This window comes from Ascaphus truei, chromosome 1 (genome assembly GCF_040206685.1).
Source record: "Ascaphus truei isolate aAscTru1 chromosome 1, aAscTru1.hap1, whole genome shotgun sequence".
NCBI lineage: Eukaryota > Metazoa > Chordata > Amphibia > Anura > Ascaphidae > Ascaphus > Ascaphus truei.
In genome coordinates, this window is record NC_134483.1 from 172,146,857 (window position 1) to 172,171,783 (window position 24,927).

General features: G+C 42.2%; 1 protein-coding gene across 7 annotated transcripts in view; it reads right to left on the minus strand.

Annotated features, from left to right (window-relative positions):
• TRPM6 (transient receptor potential cation channel subfamily M member 6) overlaps window positions 1-24,927 on the minus strand; it is a 227,257-nt gene that overhangs the window by 59,169 nt on the left and 143,161 nt on the right. For 5 of the 7 annotated variants that reach the window (XM_075598299.1, XM_075598313.1, XM_075598307.1 and 2 more), the window contains 4 exons: window positions 5,266-5,517; window positions 4,844-5,018; window positions 4,090-4,204; window positions 3,033-3,232 (listed from right to left, as the gene is read on the minus strand). In XM_075598299.1, the coding sequence (XP_075454414.1) occupies window positions 3,033-3,232; window positions 4,090-4,204; window positions 4,844-5,018; window positions 5,266-5,517 (742 nt within the window). Of the gene's footprint in view, window positions 1-3,032; window positions 3,233-4,089; window positions 4,205-4,843; window positions 5,019-5,265; window positions 5,518-24,927 lie in introns of those variants that run through there. The other 2 variants (XM_075598325.1, XM_075598334.1) reach the window with 2 other exon arrangements.

Here is a 24,927-nt window from a genome sequence, read left to right on the forward strand (position 1 = left end):
TAATCGATAGAGTAAAATACATGGGGACACAATCTATCATGAACAAACAGTGCATATAAAATACATGGCCGTCTGGTAGAGTTAGGTCAGTGATTGCACTGCAATGCAACTCACCAGTAGAAGCAAAGGTGCATCTACAGCATACGTATATTGCTGCATGCAGTTAAGCCCTACAGGAAAGGGTTAACTAGACAATTGACTATTGGGGTATGTTTTCTTGAGCAGAATAGGCACTACTGTTGCAATACTGTGATCAGAGTATTTAAAACAGACTATTTTGGCTGTGTGTCCCATCTTAAGTGTCCCAGTTAAAGTGTGTGGTAGAGTTAATTTTGGAGTTTAAATTGGAGGTGAAGATTGGAGGAAGATCGGGACTCTGCACAACAACTTTGCAACTGTGAGAACTTAACATTAAAAAAGCTGTGATTCTTTGTACTCTTTCTATCCTCCAGTACCTGGGAATCTCTCCTCCTGTATCTCACTATGCCCTCCCTATTGCTTTTTCTGTTTACTGTTGCCTCACTCCTTTGTGAATGTCTCTGTTCTCTCCAACTTCCCCACTCCCCACTGCACCATTATTTATACACCTCTCTCTCAACAACTTCTTTACCACTCAATAAAAAGCACCCCCACAAATCCTCTATTCACACCCTCTATCTACTCCTTCCTGCTGCCGGGGATCTCCCCTAAGCCTGAACCAAGACATACACATCTGATTTCACCCAGGCTTCCCTGCCATCTCTTCCCCTGTAAAGTGTGTTAACCCTTAAGTTATTTGACTAACCTTAAGACTTGCCCCACAAATCAAGCATCCCAATAGTCTGCACTCATGGTTACTGTCCCACACTCAGCCACTCCTACCAACCATTGTGACCAAGCACTGCTATCTACAGCACTTCTTCCCTCACCTGCTGTCTCTGTAAGTTCCCCATCAAACTCTTAGATTGTAAACTCTTCGGGGCAGGGATTTCCTTTCCTATTGTCTGATTTTGCTGCACTTATTGTATTATTATAATTCCCTGTACTGTATTCTTTGTGAAGCACTGAGTACACTATTGGCGCTATATAAATAGACCTACAATACAATACAATACAATCTAGCTGCCTGGAAAAAATTAGCTGCTCCTCATGGGATATAGGAAGGGCAGAAGTGTCGACCCCAAGTCGACCATGGGAGCTCTATGAGATAACCACTGAAGTGCGAATATGGGGCTATCCTCTGGTGTTTAACTAAATTAGTCCCTGTAGAACAACTGTTCTATACCATAATTGGTAGGAATAACAGTGGTAGGACTAGATCAGGAGGGGGAAATGGGGAATTCCCTAGTAAACATCCCCTGTTACTAAGCCCTATCGTGGGGAGTAGGAGTTTTTTATATTGTTATCTCATATAAGGCTGCGTCCACGCTAGCGCTGAGCGTGCTGACCGCGCGGTGCTTGCTGAGGTTAGTTTCGGCAAGTGAAATTGTCCCGTCCCTGCTCGCGCGGTGTGCGCTCGTGCGCGGGCACGGATGCTCACCCACGCTTGGCGCATGCGTAAACAAAAAAAAGAGACGTACACAAAAAAAAGAGACTTTGAACCGCGCTCAAATTACACGCAATGCCCCCCTGCATGCGCTTGCGAAATAGGCAGGACACCCGGCGCTCATGCATGAGAGCCGTCAGCACTAGCATGGCCGCAGCCAAATGCAGCAACCCCCAGAATTATTTTTTATAGTTTTCTGCACTGGGGGACAAACCATCAGTACATTGGTACCTTAGGGTTTCCCATCATGGGCCCTCATTTCAGAAACCTCACAGCTAACTCTGCATGCTCCCTTCATTTGTTAGAAATACAAATGGACAGATGATAGAATGATCTACAACAGGCAGATAATGCTCAATGTAATATTTTATAGCCAAGTTCCCTTACTCATTAGCTTGCCCCCAAAAATGATGGCAAATTGTATTTACCAAAAGTGTTTGAGAAAGGAGAGCTCTATATCTTATGAACCTGGGAATTCCTGGTTGTAGGATTGGGATGGGCCTGCTCTAGGAGACCTATTAGTTTAGATAAGTGAGTAAAACATCAGGAACAAAAATTGCCGCAAACTGCTTGTCATGGAACAGAAATACCCCTGTCTCCCTTTTCTGTTTCAGCCCCCCTTCCCTTGGCAGTTCTGCCTGCTAGCTGTACGTGGATTTACTTTCTTTGCAGTTTACTCCCAGTGCAGATGGAATGGATACATTAAGTAGCCTTTTTCCTTCCAAGCTGTCACACCCCGGTTGCTCTGGCAATATCTCCAGTCCTCCAGTTAATGGACTTTCCCATTTTCTCCCCTGTCTTTTTGCTGACAGTAGTGCAGTCTCACTCAACCTTTAGTGTGACCCTTGCCCCTCACTTCCTTTCCACCATTACCTCTGGATGAGTGAGCACCTTGCTGTAACTCCTGTACCGGTAGGATTATCTTTTTCACCTGCCTTTAACTACCAAGCATACACAGAGAGACATTATCCCAACATCTACATCTCTACACAAGTTCCTGTTTTCACCTGCTTTACACAAATAAAGTAAAGAAAATAAACAGACTTGTTGTGCTTGGAAAAGAGGGCTGAGTTGACACTATATGGGCTAAATCATCTTAAATATGACCCTGGCTTTCAGAAACTGCTGTTGTAATTGAGCTAGAGCATAAAAAGTGTTTTATTTACAATATAAAGTGCAATTAGGTTTTATTTTATTTTTGTTTCAAAGTGTAAATTTCCATTAAACTGTCATTTTTAGACAAATTATGAACGTAGGATTGTTGCAGAAAACCGATGATACACCAGTCACTGTCAGACCTGCATTATGCTTCTGCAAGTGTGCATTTGTTGTAGATAGTGATATATTTTGAAACACCAATGCCCAATGCTACTTTGACCAATGCCAACTGGATACACCGTAGAAACCTCCCTTTTATCACCAACCAGAGAGTAGTAACTTGGAAGTCAATGGTCTTACAATGAAACATAATAATAATCATTTTAAATAATTTAATTAGTTCACTCACTCAATCCAATATCGCCTTCATCCTGGTCAAACTCACTCTGAGACCGATAGTGACAAATGCGGTTAATAAGTAGACAGATATGGCACAGAAAGATTAAAGGCGGTGGTAACCATGGCTTCTCATGGTAAGTCATGATGTATCGGTAGCGATTATATTTCCAAAGCTTGTGTGATATGGATTTCATTGCTAAATACACATTGCTGCAGAGAAAACAAAAGAAAACATTTAAGTGTATAATTACTTTATCGGGGGAAATCCCCGTGTCCTATTGAGATACCTGTGACATTGATGTAATTTTTAGTTTTAAAGTTACTCTTTGTGCCTAAATTAAGTAAATAAAAATACCACTTGTGGTGCATTTGCATGTCTCAGATGGGTCTGCAACCCTGTCTTCCCCATTATCGCTTAGCATACATACAGTGTTGCAGTCAGGGATTCTGGGTAATGACATGCAAATGAGCACTGTGTCACTCTTTACATCTTATCCAATTTAACATAGACCCCTACAAACGTATGCCTGCCGCATTACACAGCGTTTTAGCCCAGCCTGGGTTACAGTGCCTGGTAATGCCTAAATTATTTTTAAAAATGTTACAAATGCTAGTGATGCTTTTACCTTCACTTTCACTTTATTGCAATTCCTACATGTGTTTATTTCTCAGTGGAACTGAATCTTTACTATGTGATTTGGGAAATACATGTTTGAAGGAAAGAGCATAGCTTTGACATTTGTTTTTCGGGAGTCTGAACAGTCATGTCTGCCATAAAGATGGCTGTGATGATTCACTTGGAAGTAAACAATTAGTTTACTCCAACTAAGCAGACATGACTATAGCTTCAAATTGATTTAGTCTAAAAACAAAGAGCTGTTTGAGGTTAAAAATATAGAGAGAGTGTCAGTTATATGTGTTATCAGCACCCTTTTCATTTCAGTGGTACACTAGTTCTAACCTCCAAACACAGTGGACCTTTAAGATGTCTGTAAAATTTAATAAATCATTTTTTTTTCTACTGCATTTTATTGCAGTGTCTGCAATAACATATAGTTGGTACCTACTTAAAAAAAGCAATCAGCAGGTTGACCATGATGATGTACTGAATAAAGAGGTAGACTGCTTGAAGGAATGGGGTGATGAATGAACCAGGAGGACAATCTGGATCTTCTTCGCAAGCTTGAAATATAATAATACTATAAACATTTAATTTCAAGAAATGAAAATGACACATGTCAAGCATTAGCGTGCTCAGATTCTTTCAGAGTGGATAAGAAATATGGTACATTAGAATGACGAAGACCAAATCAGACTGAGAAAAGATGAAAGACATGCTGCGCTGCTTAAATCAGGGACCGGAAAGTGGCACTAAAACAAGAAAATGATGGACTTACCAGTTTCAAAAGGTAGCAAAAACAATATTTATTTGTGAGTTGAGAAGCTTGAATTGCTGCTCTAAAAACCATCCCCCAGTTTTTGGGGAAGAAGAAAAAATCTATAAATTACCATTTATAACCAACATTGAGAATTGGTAATGTTTTATCATAACTGATCCTTGTGAGCATTGCAACAAAACTACTGTATGCTGTGATGTCATCTGAACATTGGGCAGTAATCAGGACATATTATTTCATCAAACATGATGTTTTTTTTTTTTTTAATATTAAAGAAAAAAATGAATATAATATTAAAACCATTAAGAATATACAGGGAACTTAAGAAAAACAGTAATTTGGGAAAATCTAAAAAAATATATATAAATATGAAATATCCTTTTTTTTTAAATCCAAGGCACTAGTGAGCAATATTGTTACTTACCATCTATTTCTGAAGCATAAACCTCACCAAACATCATCCAATATGGTTGAAATACAATATCACGAGCTAGAGTCCAAGAGGGAGATTCGTTTGGAGAAAGAATTGCCTTTCGTGCCACCCCAAATCCCAGCAAAACTATTGCCATTATAATTACAATACAGAACATGTTCGATGTCTGATATAAAGGGGAAAAAAGACATTAATATTATTAAGCAGTTAATACAATGTATTTCTTCTTTTGACTAAAACTCAAGAACCCTTTTCCTGCCATATACGCATCACATAGGTCTCTAGTCCATAACCTCTCTTCCCCCTACCACCCACCACCCACCACTGCTATTCTGAAGAATAGATAAACTTTTAAATCTAATATTATGGATAAATTATTATTTAATAGCATAGCCCTGAAACTTTGTACTTACCATCTTTCCAATCATGGTAATATAGGGGCCTGCTTGCTGGTTTACGGCAAAAAAGTCCAGCAGACGTGTATACCAAAATATAATGTCCAGGCAATAGATTATCCGACCCACTGTTTGGAGTGGTGGGTCTGCCCATCGAAGGCCAAAGCCAGTCACAAATAGGATGATAGCTATGGAATCTGTTACATTCCAGTACTCATTAATCCACACCTTTACCTTTTGACTGAACTTTCCAGGCTCTGACATAAATACCTAAGAATGGTAACAACAACAAAAAAATAAACCAACAGTTCCAACAATTCCAGGATGTCATAAATTAGCTAGCTACATTGATTAGATAAATGTTCTGATCTTCAATCAAGAGAAGCAAGAGGGAGACTATGGAACACTCATGAATATAACATTATTAATTAAGTAATTGCTGTACTTCCAAATACTTAATTAATTACGTAATTACTATGCTTCCAAATACTTCCAATGTAATTCAAAATCATATTTCTCAGTTGGTTCTGTAGCTTGACACTTATTTTAAGATGGGTGGACATTATATACATGTGTTATAACTTCTTCTATTCCAGGCAGGGATTCCCTGACAACCACATATCACCTTCTGCACTTCCATCTGCTTGGCCTTTACCTTCTTCTCGCTCTTCTCCCCAGTTACTTGAAACTCAACAAAAACGCATTCCCCAAATTTTAACCTTATTCCTAACTTTACATCTCTTCATGTATCTATTGCACTCTGTTCCTTATGTACCTCCCAGTCCCATTCACGCCTAATCACTCTCAATTTATCAACAATACACAACTCCCCTGAATCTTTTTTGCTACTCTATGTATGTATATCTTTATTTATATAGCCCCCACAGCTGTACTTAGCGCTTTACAAGAAAGAAAATACAATATAGGGAATTATAGTAGAAGAAAGTGCAACAAACAATATCAGACAATAGGAAAAGAAACCCCTGCCCCGGAGAGCTAAAAATCTATGTGGAATCCACATCATGTCTACTAAAGCTTACAACAATCCTTGTTCTCTTCTATTCTAGTCCCCTCCAATTTCTAGCCTTCAAAGAAGTTCCCACCAAGTTATACTGTCTCCCATTCTACACCGTCATATGTGGACATGGAGATGAGTCGGCATCCAGCTCTCTGCTCTATATACATTCCAAATAATATATCCATACATTCCTTCTCCTTTCATTATTTGAAATTCATCCTGCTTGTCTTATTTATATTTATAATATCTACAAGTGGCTGTCATCTGTCACCCCATAGGGTTAAACTCAACTGCTCTGGCAGGTTCCAGATATTCCTGTCTTCTTTTAACTACCTGTCATCTTTGGAGACTTTAACATCCCCACTGATAAGCCTTATTTTCCACACTGCGTGTATCTTCCACACTTTTGATCTTCCAGGCCTGATTAAGTCCTACTACTTATGATGAGCAATTCTTAAACATTGTACTCTCTTGTATTTGAACCCTCTCTGACTTTACTTAACTTACTCAGAGCTTTCTCTAATCACTACCACATCTCTAGCCCAGCTCTAGACCAAACCCCATACACACCACTTGGAACTTATGTTTTCTAGAGTTATACCATTCAGATATCAGCTTTTCTTGCACATTCCTACTATTCTTTTCAACCTTTCTGTAGGAGTCAAGTGCGGAGGTATGACCAAGGAGACATAGATTCGTGAAAATAAACATTGTTTTTTATTTAGCCTGTAACTTCAAAACAGTACAGCTTTAAGACAGCATACAAATAAACAAAACAGGCCTATGCCTATATAAGGGCTTACTCACAATTCCCAGTCCCTATCTGCAGGGCTGTTAGGCAAGGCCTCTTAGAAACCTCTGACCCCCAAAGTCTAAAGACGTACCTGTGATCGGTTGCTCTTTCCCACAGGCCAGGGTAGGGTTTGGTGTTCTGAAGGTGATCCCTCTGGCAGGTACAGAATCTATCTGCTGCATCCTGGACCAGAGGATCTATCTTGGAAAAAAGGATCTGGTTTCCTGGTATCTCTCTCTGGCAGTACATACTCCTCCAGTGCTAGAGAGATCCCCTGCAGTTTAAACAGGAGGCTTTTCTAACTGTCTGATAAGCCAGATGGCGACTGGCTAATTGTCTATAGCTGCAATTAACCAGCTCCCTGCTGCACTCATCAGCCAAATACAGACTTTCTATTTGAAGTACTTTTAGACAGGAGATTATGCCCTGTCACATACCACCCCCATAATTCAGGCTAGCCACAGTGGAAGCCCATCACTCTACTCTCACTCAAGATGTGCCCGAGGTTCGAATGAGAATGGGTGGAGGGAGAGAACCCCCAATAACGCTGGGATTAAAGCATTTTCTCAAGGTAACCTTCACTTCTACCAGTTTTCTTTATTTTTTTCACCTCTGGCCATTATCTGGTACTCAGGAGATTATAGGAACCAGGACGTTGGGTCCAGTTATGGTGCAGCAGATATATTCCACAGGTATATTGTTTTATAACAAGTCACATAGACCACTGACATCAATATTCTTTTTCCATTGGTAAAATTGATCAGATAAAACTGTTCCAAACAAATTAGTGTCCCTTATCAACCAAGTATAGAGTAGTTGAATATGTGACTGCCTTGTGCGGCCTCAAGTGGGATTTATAGGGTAATGGGGGAACGCATCACCATAGGAAAATTGTTCCCTTTTCTCCTACCACACTCAAATAAGTCACTGAATGGTATTGGTGACACAGTAAGGTAACAGTGATCATATCATAATCCACTCACTTGATTGAAGAGTGATGGTATTCAGCAAGATGTCTGTGTAGGCATGCATCCAACTTGATTGAAGATCAGTAGAGAAGTAGCCTCAAACGAGGAGAGTGGAGCACAGCTTGGGGACCAGCAACAGGAACCAGCACACCATAGGTTAAAAATCTAGTTTATTGGTCAAACAATATTACAAAAACAAAACAAAATTACTCTTTGACAAAGGGCCTAGCCCGAAACGCGTCAGAGTGGGTGGTTGTCCCCGTTTTTGGTGTCTCTCCTTGTTTGACCAATAAACTAGATTTTTAACCTATGGTGTGCTGGTTCCTGTTGCTGGTCCCCAAGCTGTGCTCCACTCTCCTCGTTTGAGGCTACTTCTCTACTCAGGAGATTAATTACCAAGGGATGCTTCCTTTCTATCAGTTTGTGGCCACGATATGTGGCCGTGGTTGAGGAGTACACCCATGACCCAGTCCTTGTGGCTGGTGCAGATAACCAGTGTCTTCTCCACAAGGTGCTTGAATTCAGCATGCTTTTGTTTCTCGAGGAGGACTTTTCCCAAGCACAGCCTTTCCCTGATGTGTTTAGCTTCCTCACCTCTGCGGAGGAAGCTCCTCTTTCCATTTTACTATGTTTTCTTTTAACCGCTTGGCCAAAAGTTTTTCTCGGCATCGGGTGAACTTTTTTTCACAGAGACTAGGGTAATCACCTGCATCGGGTTCCATATCCATGATTGTGGGTGATTCAACCTAGGCAGAGTTTTTATCCACTCTGGTTGACCCCGTGGCATCTGTTGAAAGTCGGTAGACATTGTCTTTACGTATTACTTTTTCTAAGCTGATTAATTTTTCAATGTGTAGGGAAGTCCTACGTGATGTCTGGCGGGATATCCCTACTGCAGTAGCGCCATCTGGAAGTTCCTTCCGTACCGGGAGACCCCGGTCTACAGCTTTCTTATCCATCATGGGCTTGCCAACAAAAAGTTTGACTCCCCTTAACCGTAGAGGGTTAATTTGCAGCTGATTTAGGATCCTTAAATTCCAATATATTAGTCTTTTTGTCATTCTCAAGCCTGTAGTCTTGTGCCTTTTCCCACTTGCAAACATAAGTGGGCAACTATGGTTGCATCTTTAGGGACGTGATCACCGACAGTCTTTTCTAAATCTAGGCAAAGACTAAGGGGCCTATGCTATAAGCTTTCATAAGCCACTTATCGAGCACTTATTGGCCAAAAGGCCTACTACTATTCAGTAAGCGTCAATAAGTGGGCGATAAAAAACTGAATCGCCAATATTTAGAGCCTTCAAAAAAAATCGCAGAGAGAGCAGCGATAAGCCACTTATCGGCAGGTTCTGAAATTCATGCAATTCTAGTAGCTACGATTAGGTTATCGAGGCCCATTGCGGCTCTAGAATGTCAAGTTTCTCCCAAGATCCTCACGCCAGGAAAAGTGGCATGAGGCTGGTAAGAACCTGCTGAGAAGCGGCAAGACGGGACTTAAAATTCTTTTTTTCTGCTTCGGATTGATGCTGGGAGTCTCCGGAGCTGATACCCATTAATTTGCATTAACAGCACCGGAGACCCCCGGCATGAATCCCATGCAATAAAAATGCATTTACAGGCAAATTCATTACCTTAGCAAGCAGAGAATGAACTCCAAGGACTGATGCTCCAAGTATGTGCAGATAGATTCTACAACGTCCACAATCAATGTAATAATAATAAAAATAAAAGCAGCGCTACCGATAAGTTCCCTAAATCTTAAAGACATGAACTGGGGAGTGAGACTGCGCACACAGGACTCAGCATCGGGACGCAGCTATAATGTGGTAAGGAGACATGCAAACAGTAATGCCGTGTTTCCCACAGGGAACTAAATAACCGGCAAACAACAGCTAATCTCCGCCACAATCTTCACGCATCCCGGCGTCCCAAGCACTGCCACACAACCCCGTAAAGCGTGAGTACTCACAACCTTGACTCGTCGAGTTCAATCCTCAAACGCTGTAAGTGGGAGATGAATCAGGTGCGCTGTAGAGCATGCTCCTGCCGGATGTTCAAATAAGAATGAAGGCACTGCGTTGGCAGTTCACAGCTCACCATGGGGGTATAATCAAACGTGTCCAAACGCAATGAGAAAAAAATTTGTTTCTTCAGTGCATGTAGAAACAATTCTGCCACAGAGTAACTCTGACGCGTTTCGTCCAACCAATAGGACTTTGTCAAAGAGCAGAATTGTTTCTACATGCACTGAATAAACAACCTTTTTTCTAATTGCGTTTGGACATGTTTGATTGTACCTGCACGGTGAGCTGTGAACCGCCAACGCAGTGCCTAAATTCATTACCTTAGCAGCTTACCACTAAGGCAATGAAGGGGTTAACCCCTCCTGCTACCCACCAAGGGCCAAATACCCCCTTCACTCACAATAAACACTAATACGCACCTCCTCTATCCCCACATGATTGATACCAGAGGCCGCGGGTGTCCTCAGGTGGTCCCCACAGGTGTCTGTGGGCCCTCAGACCTGAGACCCCAGACACCCGGGGGGACCACCCAAAGCTCACAGACACCCGCAGGGACCACCCGAGGGCCCACAGACACCCGCGGGGCCACCAGAGGAACCCCGGACACCCGTAGCCTCTGGTATCAATCATGTGAGGGTAGAGGAGGTGGGTATTAGTGTTGTGTTTTTAATGTTTATTGTGGGTAGCAGCTGTTTTAATTAAAATTGTATTACTAGTGTACGTGAGCAGGGGGTCTCCGTAGCAGAACCTTGTTGATTTGAGTTCCTTGACCCCCTTCTTCCCGAGATACAGGCCCCATTATGGGGTGCCGGTATCTCCTATGCATTTAAATGGCCCGTGTCACGTGACCGTGGAATAAAATGTATCGGAGATACCGGCACCCCATAACGGGGCCTATATCTCGGGAAGCAGTGGGTCCCCGGACCTGAAATCAATGCTGTTCTCCTTCAGAGAACCACTGCTCACATACACCACTACTAATAAAATTTTTATTAAAAAACATTAATTTTGGGCAAGATTTGCGCAGGGAGAGGCGGCTCACTCTGAGCAGATCTCTCTGCAGCTGAAAGAAATTGCTGGTTTTGGCCTTTTCAGAGAGGCGATCATCACGTTGCCAGCTACTCGCTCGTTTTGGGAATTTTGCTATCACAGATATCCAAGGCTTTCTGAATACCGTGATAGCAACGCTCCAAAAAGGCGATTTAGATGGCCCAGTGATTTTTTCTTATGAACGCTTAAGGCCTCTAAATCTTTATAGTGGCTTTTATTATCGTGAGGAAACTGGTTTGGGCCACGTGGGTACAGTAACAGGACTGAATTTGGATTCTCCCGAATTTGTTTTTTTTCCCCTAGGTTTTATGAACAGCGGTTGTAGCACTGAGACAGTATTGTGGATACGCTTATAGTAACGCACAGCTTGCTTGGTTGGGACGTAATACCTATCTCTGAACATAATCCAATAAGCAGCTTCCTTCATTTTCCTGCAGCATCTTCGCTGCAGCCACTTCTTAACAATTGACTGGATCACAATTACCGATTGCTTCAAATGTTCATACTTCTTTTTTTGTAGTTGCATTCTCCACATTGACTGGATAAGGCATGCAGCTTTATTTTGGTGATAAAGCTGTCGAGTTATCATTTCTCGGTAAGCAGCCTGTATGACGAGCGTCGCAGAGTGTGTTCGCAGGTACCTTTCTCTCTCCAATCTACCTTGGATTAGAGTTCACTCGTAATTAATTCCTTCCAGACTCCAAGAATTGGCAATCGGATTAATCCCTGGATCAACATCCTTCCCATGTATACTTATTTGGTATACTGTATCCCTGTATACCTTTCCCATCTAAAAAGATGTCCAACCTTTTTTTGAACAAATCTATTGTATCTGCCATCACAGTCTCCATGGGTAATGAATTCCACATTTTAACTGCCCTTACTGTAAAGAACCCTTTCCTTTGTTGCTGGTGAAATTTCCTTTCCTCCAACCTCAAGCGATGGCCCCGAGTCCTTATTACTGCCCGTGGGATGAATAGTTATTTTGAAAGCTCCTTGTATTGTCCCCGAATATATTTGTATATAGTTATCATATCCCCTCTTAGACGTCTCTTTTCTAATGTAAATAAATCTAATTTAGCTAGCCTCTCCTCATAAGTTAAATTGTCCATCCCCTTTATTAATTTGGTGGCTCTTCTCTGCACTCTCTTTAGTTCTATAATGTCTTTTCTTAGGATTGGTGCCCAAAATTGTACTCCATATTCAAGGTGTGGTCTTACTAATGCTTTGTAAAGGGGCCTAATTATGTTTACTTCCCTTCCATCCATTGCCCGTTTGGTGCAAGATGAGATCTTGTTTGCCTTTGCAGCTACTGCATGACATTGGGCACTATCGCTAAGCCTGCAGTCTACAAGCACTCCTAAATCCTTCTCCATCAAGGATTCCCCCAATATATCTCCATTTAATTTGTAAGTCGCCTTTTTATTCTTGCATCCCAAATGCATAACCTTACATTTATCTGTATTAAACCTCATTTGCCATTTGCCAATACCACGTTTCCAGTCTCTCCAAGTCCTTCTGAAGAGAAATTACATCCTGCTCTGATTCTATTACCTTACACAATTTAGTATCATCAGCAAAGATGGAGACTTTGCTCTCGATCCCAACCTCAAGGTCATTAATAAACAAGTTAAAAAGCAGGGGTCCCAGTACAAATCCCTGAGGTACTCCCCTCACGACTTTAGCCCAACCTGAAAAAGTTCCATTTATGACAACCCTCTGTTGTCTGTCCTTTAACCAGTTTTCAATCCAGGTGCATATATTATTACTGAGTCCAATTTTCATTATTTTGTACACCAACCTCTTGTGTGAAACCGTATCAAAAGCCTTTGCAAAATCTAAGTAGACCACATCAACTGCATTACCCTGGTCTAAATTCCTACTTACCTCCTCAAAGAAACAAATAAGATTAGTTTGGCAAGATCTATCCTTCATAAATCCATGCTGACTATTACTAATAATTTTGTTTTCCATTAGGTATTCCTGAATATTATCCCGTATCAAACCTTCAAGTCTGTAATTTCCCGGTTGTGATCTAGCTCCCTTTTTAAATAAAGGCACCACATCTGCTTTACGCCAATCTTGTGGTACTGAGCCTGTGGAAATGGAGTCCTTGAATATTAAATATAATGGTTTGGCTATTACTGAATTTAACTCTCTGAGAACTCTTGGATGTATGCCATCGGGGCCAGGTGCCTTATTTACTTTAATTTTTTCAAGTGGCTTATGAACTTCTTCCTCAGTTAACCAATTGTTCATTAATATGGAGGTTGTGGCTTCCTCCTGCGGCACTACTATTGAACTTGATTCGTCCCTTGTAAACACAGAGGCAAAGAATTTGTTTAATACCTCAGCGTTTTCCTTATCTCCAATAATAATCTGCCTACCCATCTCACACTGAAAGGGTCCTATATTTTCTTTTCTCATTTTTTTGTTATTAAGGTACTTAAAGAACTTTTTAGGGTTGACCTTACTTTCTATTGCAATCCTTTTTTCATTATCCATTTTTGCTAATTTAATTGCCCTTTTGAAATTTTTGTTACATTCCTTATAATTCTGATACGATGTTTCCGTCCCTTCTGACTTAAAGAATCTAAACGCCTTCCTCTTCTTGTCCATTTCCTCCCCTACCTGTTTATTTAGCCACATTGGTTTTGACTTATTTCTTTTATACTTATTACCCAAGGGTATACACTGATAAGTGTGCTTTTCTAACAATGTTTTAAAGACTGCCCATTTATCTTCAACATTTTTCCCTGCAAATACATCATCCCATTGTATTACTACTAGATTAGACCTCAGTTTATTAAAATCTGCCTTTCTAAAGTTTAAGGTCTTTGTTGAACCCAAGAAATCTATTTTTTGATCATTTATTTCAAATGAGACCATGCTATGATCACTGTTACCCAAATGTTCCAGGACTTGAATATTTGTTATTACTTCTACATTGTTTGATATCACCAAATCCAGTATGGCCCCTCTCATTGTTGGTTCCTTAATAATTTGGGTCATATAATTGTCTTTAAGCACCCCCAAAATCCTGTTTCCTTTTGTTGTAATGCTAATCTCATTGCCCCAGTCTATGTCTGGATAATTAAAATCCCCATTATGCAAACATGACCCAGTTTTGATGCATTTTCCATTTGCAAAAGTATTTTAGCTTCCTCAATCTCACAGATATTTGGTGGTTTATAGCATATTCCCACAAACATTTTCTTAATACTTTTACCTCCACTGCTAATTTCTATCCACAAAGTCTCTACATTTTCATCATTCCCTTCATAAACATCATCCCTTATAATACGTTTTAGATCCGGTTTAACATATAAACATACTCCACCTCCTTCTATTTGTTCGATCCTTCCGAAAAAGGGAATAACCCTCTAAATGAACTGTCCAGTCATGAGTTTCATCCCACCATGTTTCAGTAATGCCTATGATATCATACTGCTCCCTTGCAGCTATTAATTCAAGCTCCCACATTTTATCTGTCAGGCTTCTTGCATTAGCAAGCATGCATTTAATTTTTTTTTCAGCCTGTACTATTATCTTATATGCTCCTTCCTTTCTGCTCTCACTTGGTTTAGTCTTTAGAAGTTTTCTAGTATTATCTGTATTTACTGTGGGTGTCTCACTGCTTGTCAAACTCGCACTTGCCCCCATTCTTCCTCCATACCACCTTGTATCCTACTCTATTCCATTTAGTTCATTATCTGTTTCATTCCCTCCCCCCTCCATCCTAGTTTAAAATCTCCTCCAACCTTTTTAGCATTCTCCCCCTAGCACAGAAGATCCCTCTTCATTGAGGTGCCATCCGTCCCTAGAATATAGATGCACCTCTCAGAAAAGGAGTCCCAGTGCTCTAAAAACCCAAACCCCTCCTTCCTGAACAACTTTCTTAGCCATGCATTAACCTCCCTGATCTCTGACTGTCTCCCTGCGGTAGCGCATGGCACTGGTAGTATTTCAGAAAATACTACCTTGGACATCCTTGCCTTAAGCTTTTGGCCTAGACCCTGTAATCATTTTTTAGGACCCTCCATCTTTCTCTAACTTTGTCATTGGTGCCAACGTGTACCAAGACCGCCGGGTCAATCCCAGCACCCCCCAACAATCTGTCTACCCGATCCGCATTGTGCCGAACCCGAGCACCCGGGAGACAACAAACTGTTCGGTTCATGTGGTCATGGCAACAGATTGCCCTATCTACCTTCCTAATAATGGAGTCCCCTACCACCACAATCTTTCTTTGTATCTGAGCATCCTGAGTCCCCACTGTGCTGGAGGAACTATTTCCCTGGCTGCTAGAGGAATTAGTCTCCCCCAGCCTTGCCATTTCTGCCCCGACATTCCCAATATTTTCAATCAACACGGCAAATCTATTGGGATGTGTCAGCTCAGAAACAACCTGCCTCTCCCTATTTCCCCTGCTTCCCCTTCTAACTGTCACCCAGCTACCTACCTGCTCCTCACTAACAGTGCCACCATCTGCACCACTAGTCGAAGCAAGGGCCTGCTCAGTGAGCTCTAATTCCCTTTCAAGATTGCCAATGTCCCTCAATATTGCAAGTTGCCTCTTCAGATCAGCCATCTCTGATTCTAAAGAAACCACCCGCTCACAGCGGTATGCTCCTTGGAACTGCTGCTCCGTGTGCACACACATATGGCAAGATGTTAATTGAGTGGCATTTTCAATCCTGCTCATTCTAGCAACTATGAAGTTTAGAAGTACTAACAGTAAACTGTACTTCAATATACTATACCCTGTTTAACCGCTTCCTTGTTCAAACTGCTTCTGGTTCTAACTGCACACACTTTAAACAACCAGCACTTCAAATCAACCACACGGATCAGTCAGTACACGCAAGCTCAAGATTCGTTAGAAGCCTCTGTTTAAATAGGGACACCCACCAGGTGAAAGGGAAAAAAAGTTACAGACTTCAAATTACAGCACACTTTAAAAATAAATTAACCCACTGCACACTCCCAAAAAACAGCCACCCCTGCTAGTCTACCCAGTACTTCCCTTTCCTTCTGGTTCTAACTGCACACACTTTAAACAACCAGCACTTCAAATCAACCACACGGATCAGTCAGTACACGCAAGCTCTAGCTCTAGGATGATGTTGTGAAGCTCTTTCTCAGAGACTTCCAGAATCATACAAAGACTGCGGACATCTTTTTAAGAGATTTTCAGCTCCACTGTGTAAAATTCATTTTTAGAGATTTCCAGTTCTGTGCAGTTGATCTCCTGGTGTGAAACATCAAGCTCTATGTGGAGAGAGTGAACCTCATTCTGGAAGATGTCCAAGTCTGTTCTGAGACCACTGACCTCCTGGTGAGAGACATCCAGCTCTGTGCTAGGACCATGAACCTCTTTCCGAATGACCTCCCACTCGGTACCAAAACTGCGAGATTGCCAGCTCTGCACGGAGACTGCAAATCTCTTACCGAGCGACTTTGAGCTCTGTACCGAGCCTGCAAAACTTCTTTTGAGAGCATCCCTGTTCTATATGGAGACAGAGGGCCTCCCTTTCAGCCTCCTTCTGCTTCTCATCCATGGCGTTCAGCGTTTGTCGTCTCTAGAGTTGTCAACAGTTGCTCCTATTTTCCCCCCATGGCGGTAAATTTAGCGTTTGCCTTCTGCAAAGCTGTCAACTGTTGACCCTGGTTTCCACCCTGCTGGAACAGATGGTGCTGTAGTAGGCCAATGTGTCTGGCCTGCTTGTCAAGAACCTCTTAAAAGAATTGTTCCTGGTCTGTTTCCAGTGCATTTTCAAGGTTGGTCAAGGGATTTTCACTCACTTGGCTCTGCTTCCCTGGTATGGTTTGTTGAGGTTTCCACCTATCGATCTGATTCCCTGCGATCTCTCTCTAGCAGCACACACTTATCCAGTGCTAGAGAGATCCTCTGCAGTTAAAGCAGGAGGCTTTTCTACCTGTCTGATGAGCCAGGTGGAGATTGGCTTATTGATGGTATCTGCAAATAACCCGCTCCCTGCTGGACTCATCAGCCAAATACAGGCTTCCTAGTTGAAGCCCTTTTAGACGGGGTTAAGGCCCTGTCACACACTCCTATACAGATTTGGCAACCATATTCTTTCATTTGTCCTATACCAGGACCTGCTGCTACTTCTTGCTACTCCTATCTTCATAAGCCTCAACCATGGCACACTAACCATTTCCCCACAGTTCCTCCAAATTTGATCCTGTATTGCAGAAGACCTTGGAGGAAGTCATACTCGCAAGCAGAATTTGTGCCCTACAAAGTCATGTTTTTTTCCCTACAACACTGGTCTCTCTATAAACATACTTCTCTTTCCTCATATCCACTATTTCCCAGTTGCCAGCATCTGCTCTACACTGCCCAATTGCCCCACTCCACACCTCGCCCACGTTTTAAAAGAAAAACATTTTTGCAACCAAACATGACCACACTCCATCAACACCACCACAAAAAAAAACCTCCCTACTCTATCTTCAAATACTTTTCACTATTATCTAAAGGGGAAGTGTCCTGTCATATATCTACCACCATCCCCAATTCTGCTCCTTTGCTGGGCAGCCATTTTAGATCTCCATGAGGTGCACAGGATCCCTGCCACATACAACAGAGCCTGTCCCTTTTGGTAGTAACAAATTGGGTACACGCTCCCAGGACAATATTCCCTTCTGGGAGCCCCCAATACAGAACATAGCATGGAATGTGGGGGCCACGCTACGACCGGACACACTAGCCGATGAGACTCCCCCACAGCACAATGTACCCGCAGCACAAGTGCTATTTTCAATATATCCTGTTTTACCCCCTCTGAAGGTCAGGATGCTGCCGGGGCCCTGATCTCAGCTACTAATGCAACAGGAATTCCCTTAATGGTAGCTCGCACAGATTGGGGTACACGCTCCCAGGACACACAGCCCTGTTGGAAGCCCACAATATAGAACATAATGGGTGAAGGGTCTACACGCTCCCTGATGCTGAATGTCACCAGGGGGGGCCCCAACACCATCCATTAAAGGAAATAATTAGGGATTTTTGAATCCCTCACTGGGCTAGCCGAGTGGGGATTCCCCCTTTCCCCTCAAAGCCTATGTGCTTGGAGCTCAAAAGGGGGCCCCCTCACTTAATGGGGCTTACCCCTGGCCCTCTGCTCCAAAGAGGACTATGGGTGCCCAAGGGTCCCTGGCATTATACCATCAGGCCCCTTTCTGCATTTGTTGCTGCTTTCTGAAAGCATGTCCTGATGATCTCAGCAGCGCCTCCAAATGTAGCCCATATTGCCCCCCCCCCTGGGAGATTTTGCTGCTACATGGAGTGTGGTGGTGCATACCTGCTGCTCACAGTAGATCTGAGTCTCCTGCATGCTCTTCTCCTACTCCCTGGTGGAGTAAGAGGAATAGTCCCCCACTCTACTCCCCTAAGGGAGGGAGTCCAAACTGTGCAGAGCCCTGCACAGTTATTCGGGTAGACCAGCCTCTCTCAAGGGTAGAGGCAACTAACTAAATCAGGAAGTGCAGCTCCTTAAGTACAGGAAAAACAGGAACGAGTTCTGAGTCCCTGCTTGGACACAAGGCCTGGTTGCACCGCCTCCCCTGTGACTCACTGAAGCTGCAGGGTGTGGGGAAACCCCATTATTAGTCCTGGCAGGCCTGCTCTTACTAGGGCATACTGCCAGGAGAAGGGCAGACTGGTAGCCAGAAACCAGGCCTGGCTACATGTTATTCCAAGGTTATGGAGCAGACATCCCCGCTTCAGTACGGTCTAGCATCCTTCCTTCCTAGGAGAGCTCAGCCTCATGAGAGCTCAGAGAATCTCTCCTCTGTATGTCCAATGTTAAGGACATCCCCGCTTCAGCACGGTCTCTCTCCACATGTAGTCACTTCCTGACTTTTAAAACTCCATGTGCAATAAGGAGTACAGCCTCAATTAGTTTGTAGCTGAACTAGCTACTTTAGGGGAAATGAACTCTGTACCCAGGAAAGTCCCAAAGCTGCCCTATTCCAGCACCTAGAGGCAGTGATTGTATCACAATACATAACAGTACTAGTTTTAAGAGTGGTTATGTTCTTGAAATATGAGAATGTTTAAATGGCTTAAATCCTTTTATTATGGCTCCATTCTAATGAGATGGTTATGAACAGTCCTGATATAACTACATAAGAAGATCCTTGTTTTTCAGTAAAGGTTTTTGATTGCACTATTAGTGATTCGGTTCCCCTGTATTCTGATGTCACAACTTGTAACACTGACTTGCCTCCTAATTTGACCAGTATGCTCCCCCTGTACAGTATGCCACCATACATAGCACTCCAACCTAAAAATATTGTTAAATAACATACAGGCACACTTTCTGATCTTTTTGTTGCCTCTCTAATAAACAGGTACAAATTCTACCCATACCACCACTTTTCTGTCTTTGACACTTTTCTTCGACCTCCCGCCACATCATGCTACTCTCATTCCATTACATCCCAAGACTTGGCCAATTATTTCAAACACGAGTTGGAAGCTACCTGCAGAGAAATCTCCTCTGTCCTTTCCACACCACTCATTACTAATCTTACCCCTTCTGCCTTTGACCCCTATCCAGTTACAGAGGAAGAAGTATCTCTGCTGCTCTTCTCCTCACCCTCCACTACATGCAGCCTCAAACCAATTCCCTCCCACCTCCTGAAACCACTTGTTTCTACCATGGTCCCAATTCCTCACTTAAATCTTTAATTATTCTCTTTGTTCCGTTACTTTTCCATCTCTTTTTATGTAAGCTGTTGTTCGTCCTATTCCTAAGGATAAAACTCTAGACCCTACCTCCCCTGTTTCCCTCTTGCCTGAATTGTTTCTTTACGGATATTTATTTTTCTAAACTCTCATAACCTACTTGACCCTATCAGGCTTCTGCACAGTATACTTAACAGAAACCGCACACACCTGAGTAGCTAATGACCTCCATATTGCCAAGCAAACTACTCCTTTATGATTCTTCTTGACCTCTCCTCAGCCTTTTATAGTGTTGACCACCTCTCATTGTTCTCTGCCTACCTATCTCACCGTTCCTTCAGTGTCTCTTATGCCAACTCCTGTTCGACCTCTATGGAACTCTCAGTAGGTGTACCTCAAAGCTCAGTTGTAGGCCCCTTATTCTTCTCTGTACTTTATATACACTCTTACTGGGTGAACTCATTGACTCCTTTGGATTCAGCTATCATCTCTATGCTGATGACACACAACTATATTTATCTACACCTGACCTTACACCTGCCGTGTAGTCAAAAACGACTATCAGCAATCTCAGCCTGGATGGCCCTTCATTGCCTCAATCTTAACATGGCTAAGACAGAGCTCCTCATATTCCCTCTAAACCAGGCCTCCTTATCTCCTTGTCCATTACAGTCAATAACACTACTATCCATCTGGACTCGCAAGCCCGCTGCCTACATTCTACTCCTCCATTTCCTTCTCCCAACAGTAACAAGAGAAATATAAAACAACTAAAAAATAGAAGATAAAAAATAAAAAGTCCTTGGCGCACTATCAGGTATATAAACCTGGTGGTGGCTCAGGATCTGTAATTATACAAAACAAACCAACCATTGCGCAGTAACTTCTGATTAAACGTTTGCTCCCCCACCGCTGCTAGCTACTTACTTAAAAGTAGAGGATATTAGGCCTTGAAAGGTATCTTTGACTTTCTTTCTAGCAGGCTGGATATCTATAGGTTGCCAGGCGATGTTGACCCTCTCCAGACAGATGCTTACAATACCATAAAACGGAATAAAAATAGAAAGAATCAATGGTATAATACCGTATAAATTTAATAAAACAATGAAGGACTTAAAGCAGTACACTCACATGCTGACCGGCCCTATGATCAGGATACAATGTGCCGTCCGCCTGCATGAGAGGATGCCGGAGTGGTGCAGATGGAGGTAGGATCTTGCGTGAATCCCCGCTTCGTGGCCGCGACTCGGAGCGCCTGGTCCACCTCCGATGACATCACTGCTAGCGCGCCCCTTCTCCTCTCCAAACACGCGCATGTAGTATCACGTCCTAATAGAACTCCACCCTACGCGCGTTTCGTGACTATTGACGTCACTTCTTCAGGGGTGTGTGGAGAGGAGAAGGGGCGCGCTAGCAGTGACGTCATCGGAGGTGGACCAGGCGCTCCGAGTCGCGGCCACGAAGCGGGGATTCACGCAAGATCCTACCTCCATCTGCACCACTCCGGCATCCTCTCATGCAGGCGGACGGCACATTGTATCCTGATCATAGGGCCGGTCAGCATGTGAGTAAGTCCTTCATTGTTTTATTAAATTTATACGGTATTATACCATTGGTTCTTTCTATTTTTATTCCGTTTTATGGTATTGTAAGCATCTGTCCGGAGAGGGTCAACATCGCCTGGCAACCTATAGATATCCAGCCTGCTAGAAAGAAAGTCAAAGATACCTTTCAAGGCCTAATATCCTCTACTTTTAAGTAAGTAGCTAGCAGCGGTGGGGGAGCAAACGATTAATCAGAAGTTACTGCGCAATGGTTGGTTTGTTTTGTATAATTACATACAGTATCCTGAGCCACCATCCAAGGGACTGTAAGAGAGATCGGATTCCGGACTCACATATCATCCCTACATTCAAAGAATTGGGACTTCCATATTTTATCAGGATTATATACCTGATAGTGCGCCAAGGACTTTTTATTTTTATTTTTTATCTTCTATTTTTTAGTTGTTTTATATTTCTCTTGTTACTGTTTGTACTAGCCTTATGGATAGGTTCGTTGTCACTCCTTAGGCAGCCACTCCCCCATTCTGTTACATCAGTCTGTGGGATCCCCCCATATATCGGTATATCTTTTATATAAGATATTAGTAGTTCACAGCACTTTCATTCATTATAGTGTATTGTTAAGTTTAGGTTGTTTAATAGGTTGAGCGCTATGTATATGTTTAGTTAATTTCTCCTTTTTCACTGTATCTTCTCCCCACAGTGTATAAATGTCTTTACTAAAACTTGCTGTTTCTTCCTTCGCATCATTGTTAAAATATACCCCTTCCTATGTTCCGCTACCACTAAAACACTAATGATGACATTGACATTGACCTCCCTGACTGCATTTTTAATAATGCACAATTAACCTACTGTCTATCAGCCTTCCAACATACCACCTAGATTGTAAGCTCTTCAAGCAGGGTCTCCCATTGCCTTACAGTATGCTATCATTTACAGTTATACTTATTAACATTGTTTATCATTTATTTACCTTGTATTATACTTTTGAAAAGCACTGCGTTAATTGCTGGTTTATATAATTAAGATGATACATACATACGTCATACCTAAAGGTGTTTCTGCTCCTAGCCAGACCTTTAAATGTAGGTGTTGCTGGAGTGGGAGAGTACTATTTTACTAAAGTACCCATTGACTGAGATAACTGGGATATATGCTTATTTAAATCATTTGAAATATACTTTGCATATTCAAAGTAGCATATATCGCAGGTATTTCAAATATGTTCAGTTTCGTTCGCAAGTATCTCTCATTTATACATTTTGTATAAATGAGGGTTTGAGGGGGTATAGAAATCACTGTGTACTCTTAGTAAAATATGTCTCTCTTCCTCAAAACCTATATTTCAGGGTCTGGATGAGAGTAACACCACCTTTAGGTATGGCTGTATAAGACATTATCACCCCCCTTAATGCACGTTAACACGCAAAAGAATGCATTAAATATTATGTGTGCTATCTTTAACAATTGTTTTCAATTGCACTGCTGTTAAATAATGTTACCTTTTTTTAATATGTATTTCGAGGCCAATTGATGAATTTATGTGGTACACTAAAGTTATCTTGATGGATTTGTCATAATAATTTTTTCTTACTATAAAATATTACACATTTTCTATTTAATTGTTTGTGTGTATATAACTTTGTAGTCAAAGCTATGATTATTTTATTTCACTTCCAACTTTTTACTCCTTTTAGTTCTCTTTATATTAAGCTACAAACGTTGAGCACTCCTCAATGTAAGGTTGCCATGTTGTATTTGAGTAATTGGCCCAGTTCCACAAAGCTCTATTAAGTCACCTTAACCTTAACAGCACGTTAATACTAAAGTATAATAACTTGTTAAGTCATATTTTCTCCATTAAAGAGCATCGCATGAACTATAATGGTCGTTAGTGATAATGACATGCAAATGACGTGCAAGTGAGGCGTTATCATAACATTGCATTGCACAGACTGACTGCCTGTGTTGGTAACTGCCTGGGTGGGTGACTGAGTGACTGGGTGGGTAGGTGGGTGGGTTGGAGACTGAGTGACTGGGTGGGTGGGTGGGTGGGTTACTGAGTGACTGGGTGGGTGGGTGACTTTGGGTGGGTGACTGGGTGACTGGGTTGACTGGGTGGGTGACTGAGTGACTGGGTTGACTGGGTGGGTGACTGAGTGATTGGGTTGACTGGGTGGGTGACTGAGTGACTGGGTTGACTGGGTGGGTGACTGAGTGACTGGGTGGGTGGGTGACTGAGTTACACATGACTGAATGACTGGGTGGGTGACAGGGTGGGTGACTGGGTGTGTGACAGTGACTTGACAGTGACTGGGTGGGTGGCTGGGGGGGCAAGACTGGCGGGCTAATTCCGTGGCTGCTGCAGCTGAGGAGCGCGCGGGGGAAGCTGAGGAGCGCGCGGGGGAAGCTGGGTTTGCGTGTGCAGGGAAGCTCAATTGGCGTGCGTGGGCTCGCAACGGCGCTTCCCCTCCGTCCCACATTGGGAGCGGGGGGGGGAGCGGGCCTATACGCAGCAGGCCAGACACCCTACTTGCCCTGCGCATGCACGCCGGGACCTCGGCTCTGCGCATGTGCTCTGGGAATTGCCGCCATTTTTTAAAACTTTTTTTTTTAATATAACGGACACGGCCGTGCAGGGTCCCGGGCGGCTAGGCCCCCTGACTTAAGGTGCCCAGGACGCCAAGCCCGGCAGCCCCACCCCCTGTTGGCGGCCATGCATAGTGTAATTTCTCTTATTATTTCTTGCTTCTCTCCACTTCAGCAAAAGCCATATTTTGGTGCCTGCAAAGGAGTAACGTCAAAACTGACATAACATGATGTTATTGAAATACAATGTAACATTATGTGAAAATAATGTTAAGTTAAGCCTATGCTAATGAGATAAAATGGACATTGTTTTTGCAAATAATTAGCTTTGAAGATACCTTGTTAAGTCAAGGAACATTATGTCCCTTCCGGTTATATATATCGTCATGATTCAATAACGCTTTGTGGATCTGGGCTTTTAAGTGTTTTTTATCTATGATTTTTTTTGTACATACTTTTTATTGTATTATGAAAAGAATAAGTAGAATAAAAAAAAAAAAATAACACTACATTTATTACAGTTAATAATGTTAATAAAAACAACTTAAGGTGAATTCAAATTATTCAAGTAATTATATAGTAAAATACGCTGAACATAAATACATAGTGACTGAGCTGACTTTGTAAACATGATGGTGCCCTAAAGGGATAGTTCAACTCCACTGAACATGCACATAAGGTTAAACTCCTGGAAGGTCTAAAAAGTCATGCTGTACATTACAACACAGCCAATTATTCTCCAAAAGATCCTACAGATTACATGCAAATAAAGTAAAAAGTCTACAGTGACGGGATATACCAATTACCTGATATGATCTAAAAGGAACACATTTGCATGATAATACATAACAAGTCAAATTTGTAATCAATAATAAATTGGTTAAACACAGAATACTACACATACCGTGCCTTTTTACTGTGCTCATATATTGAGAAATCCCACATGAACCA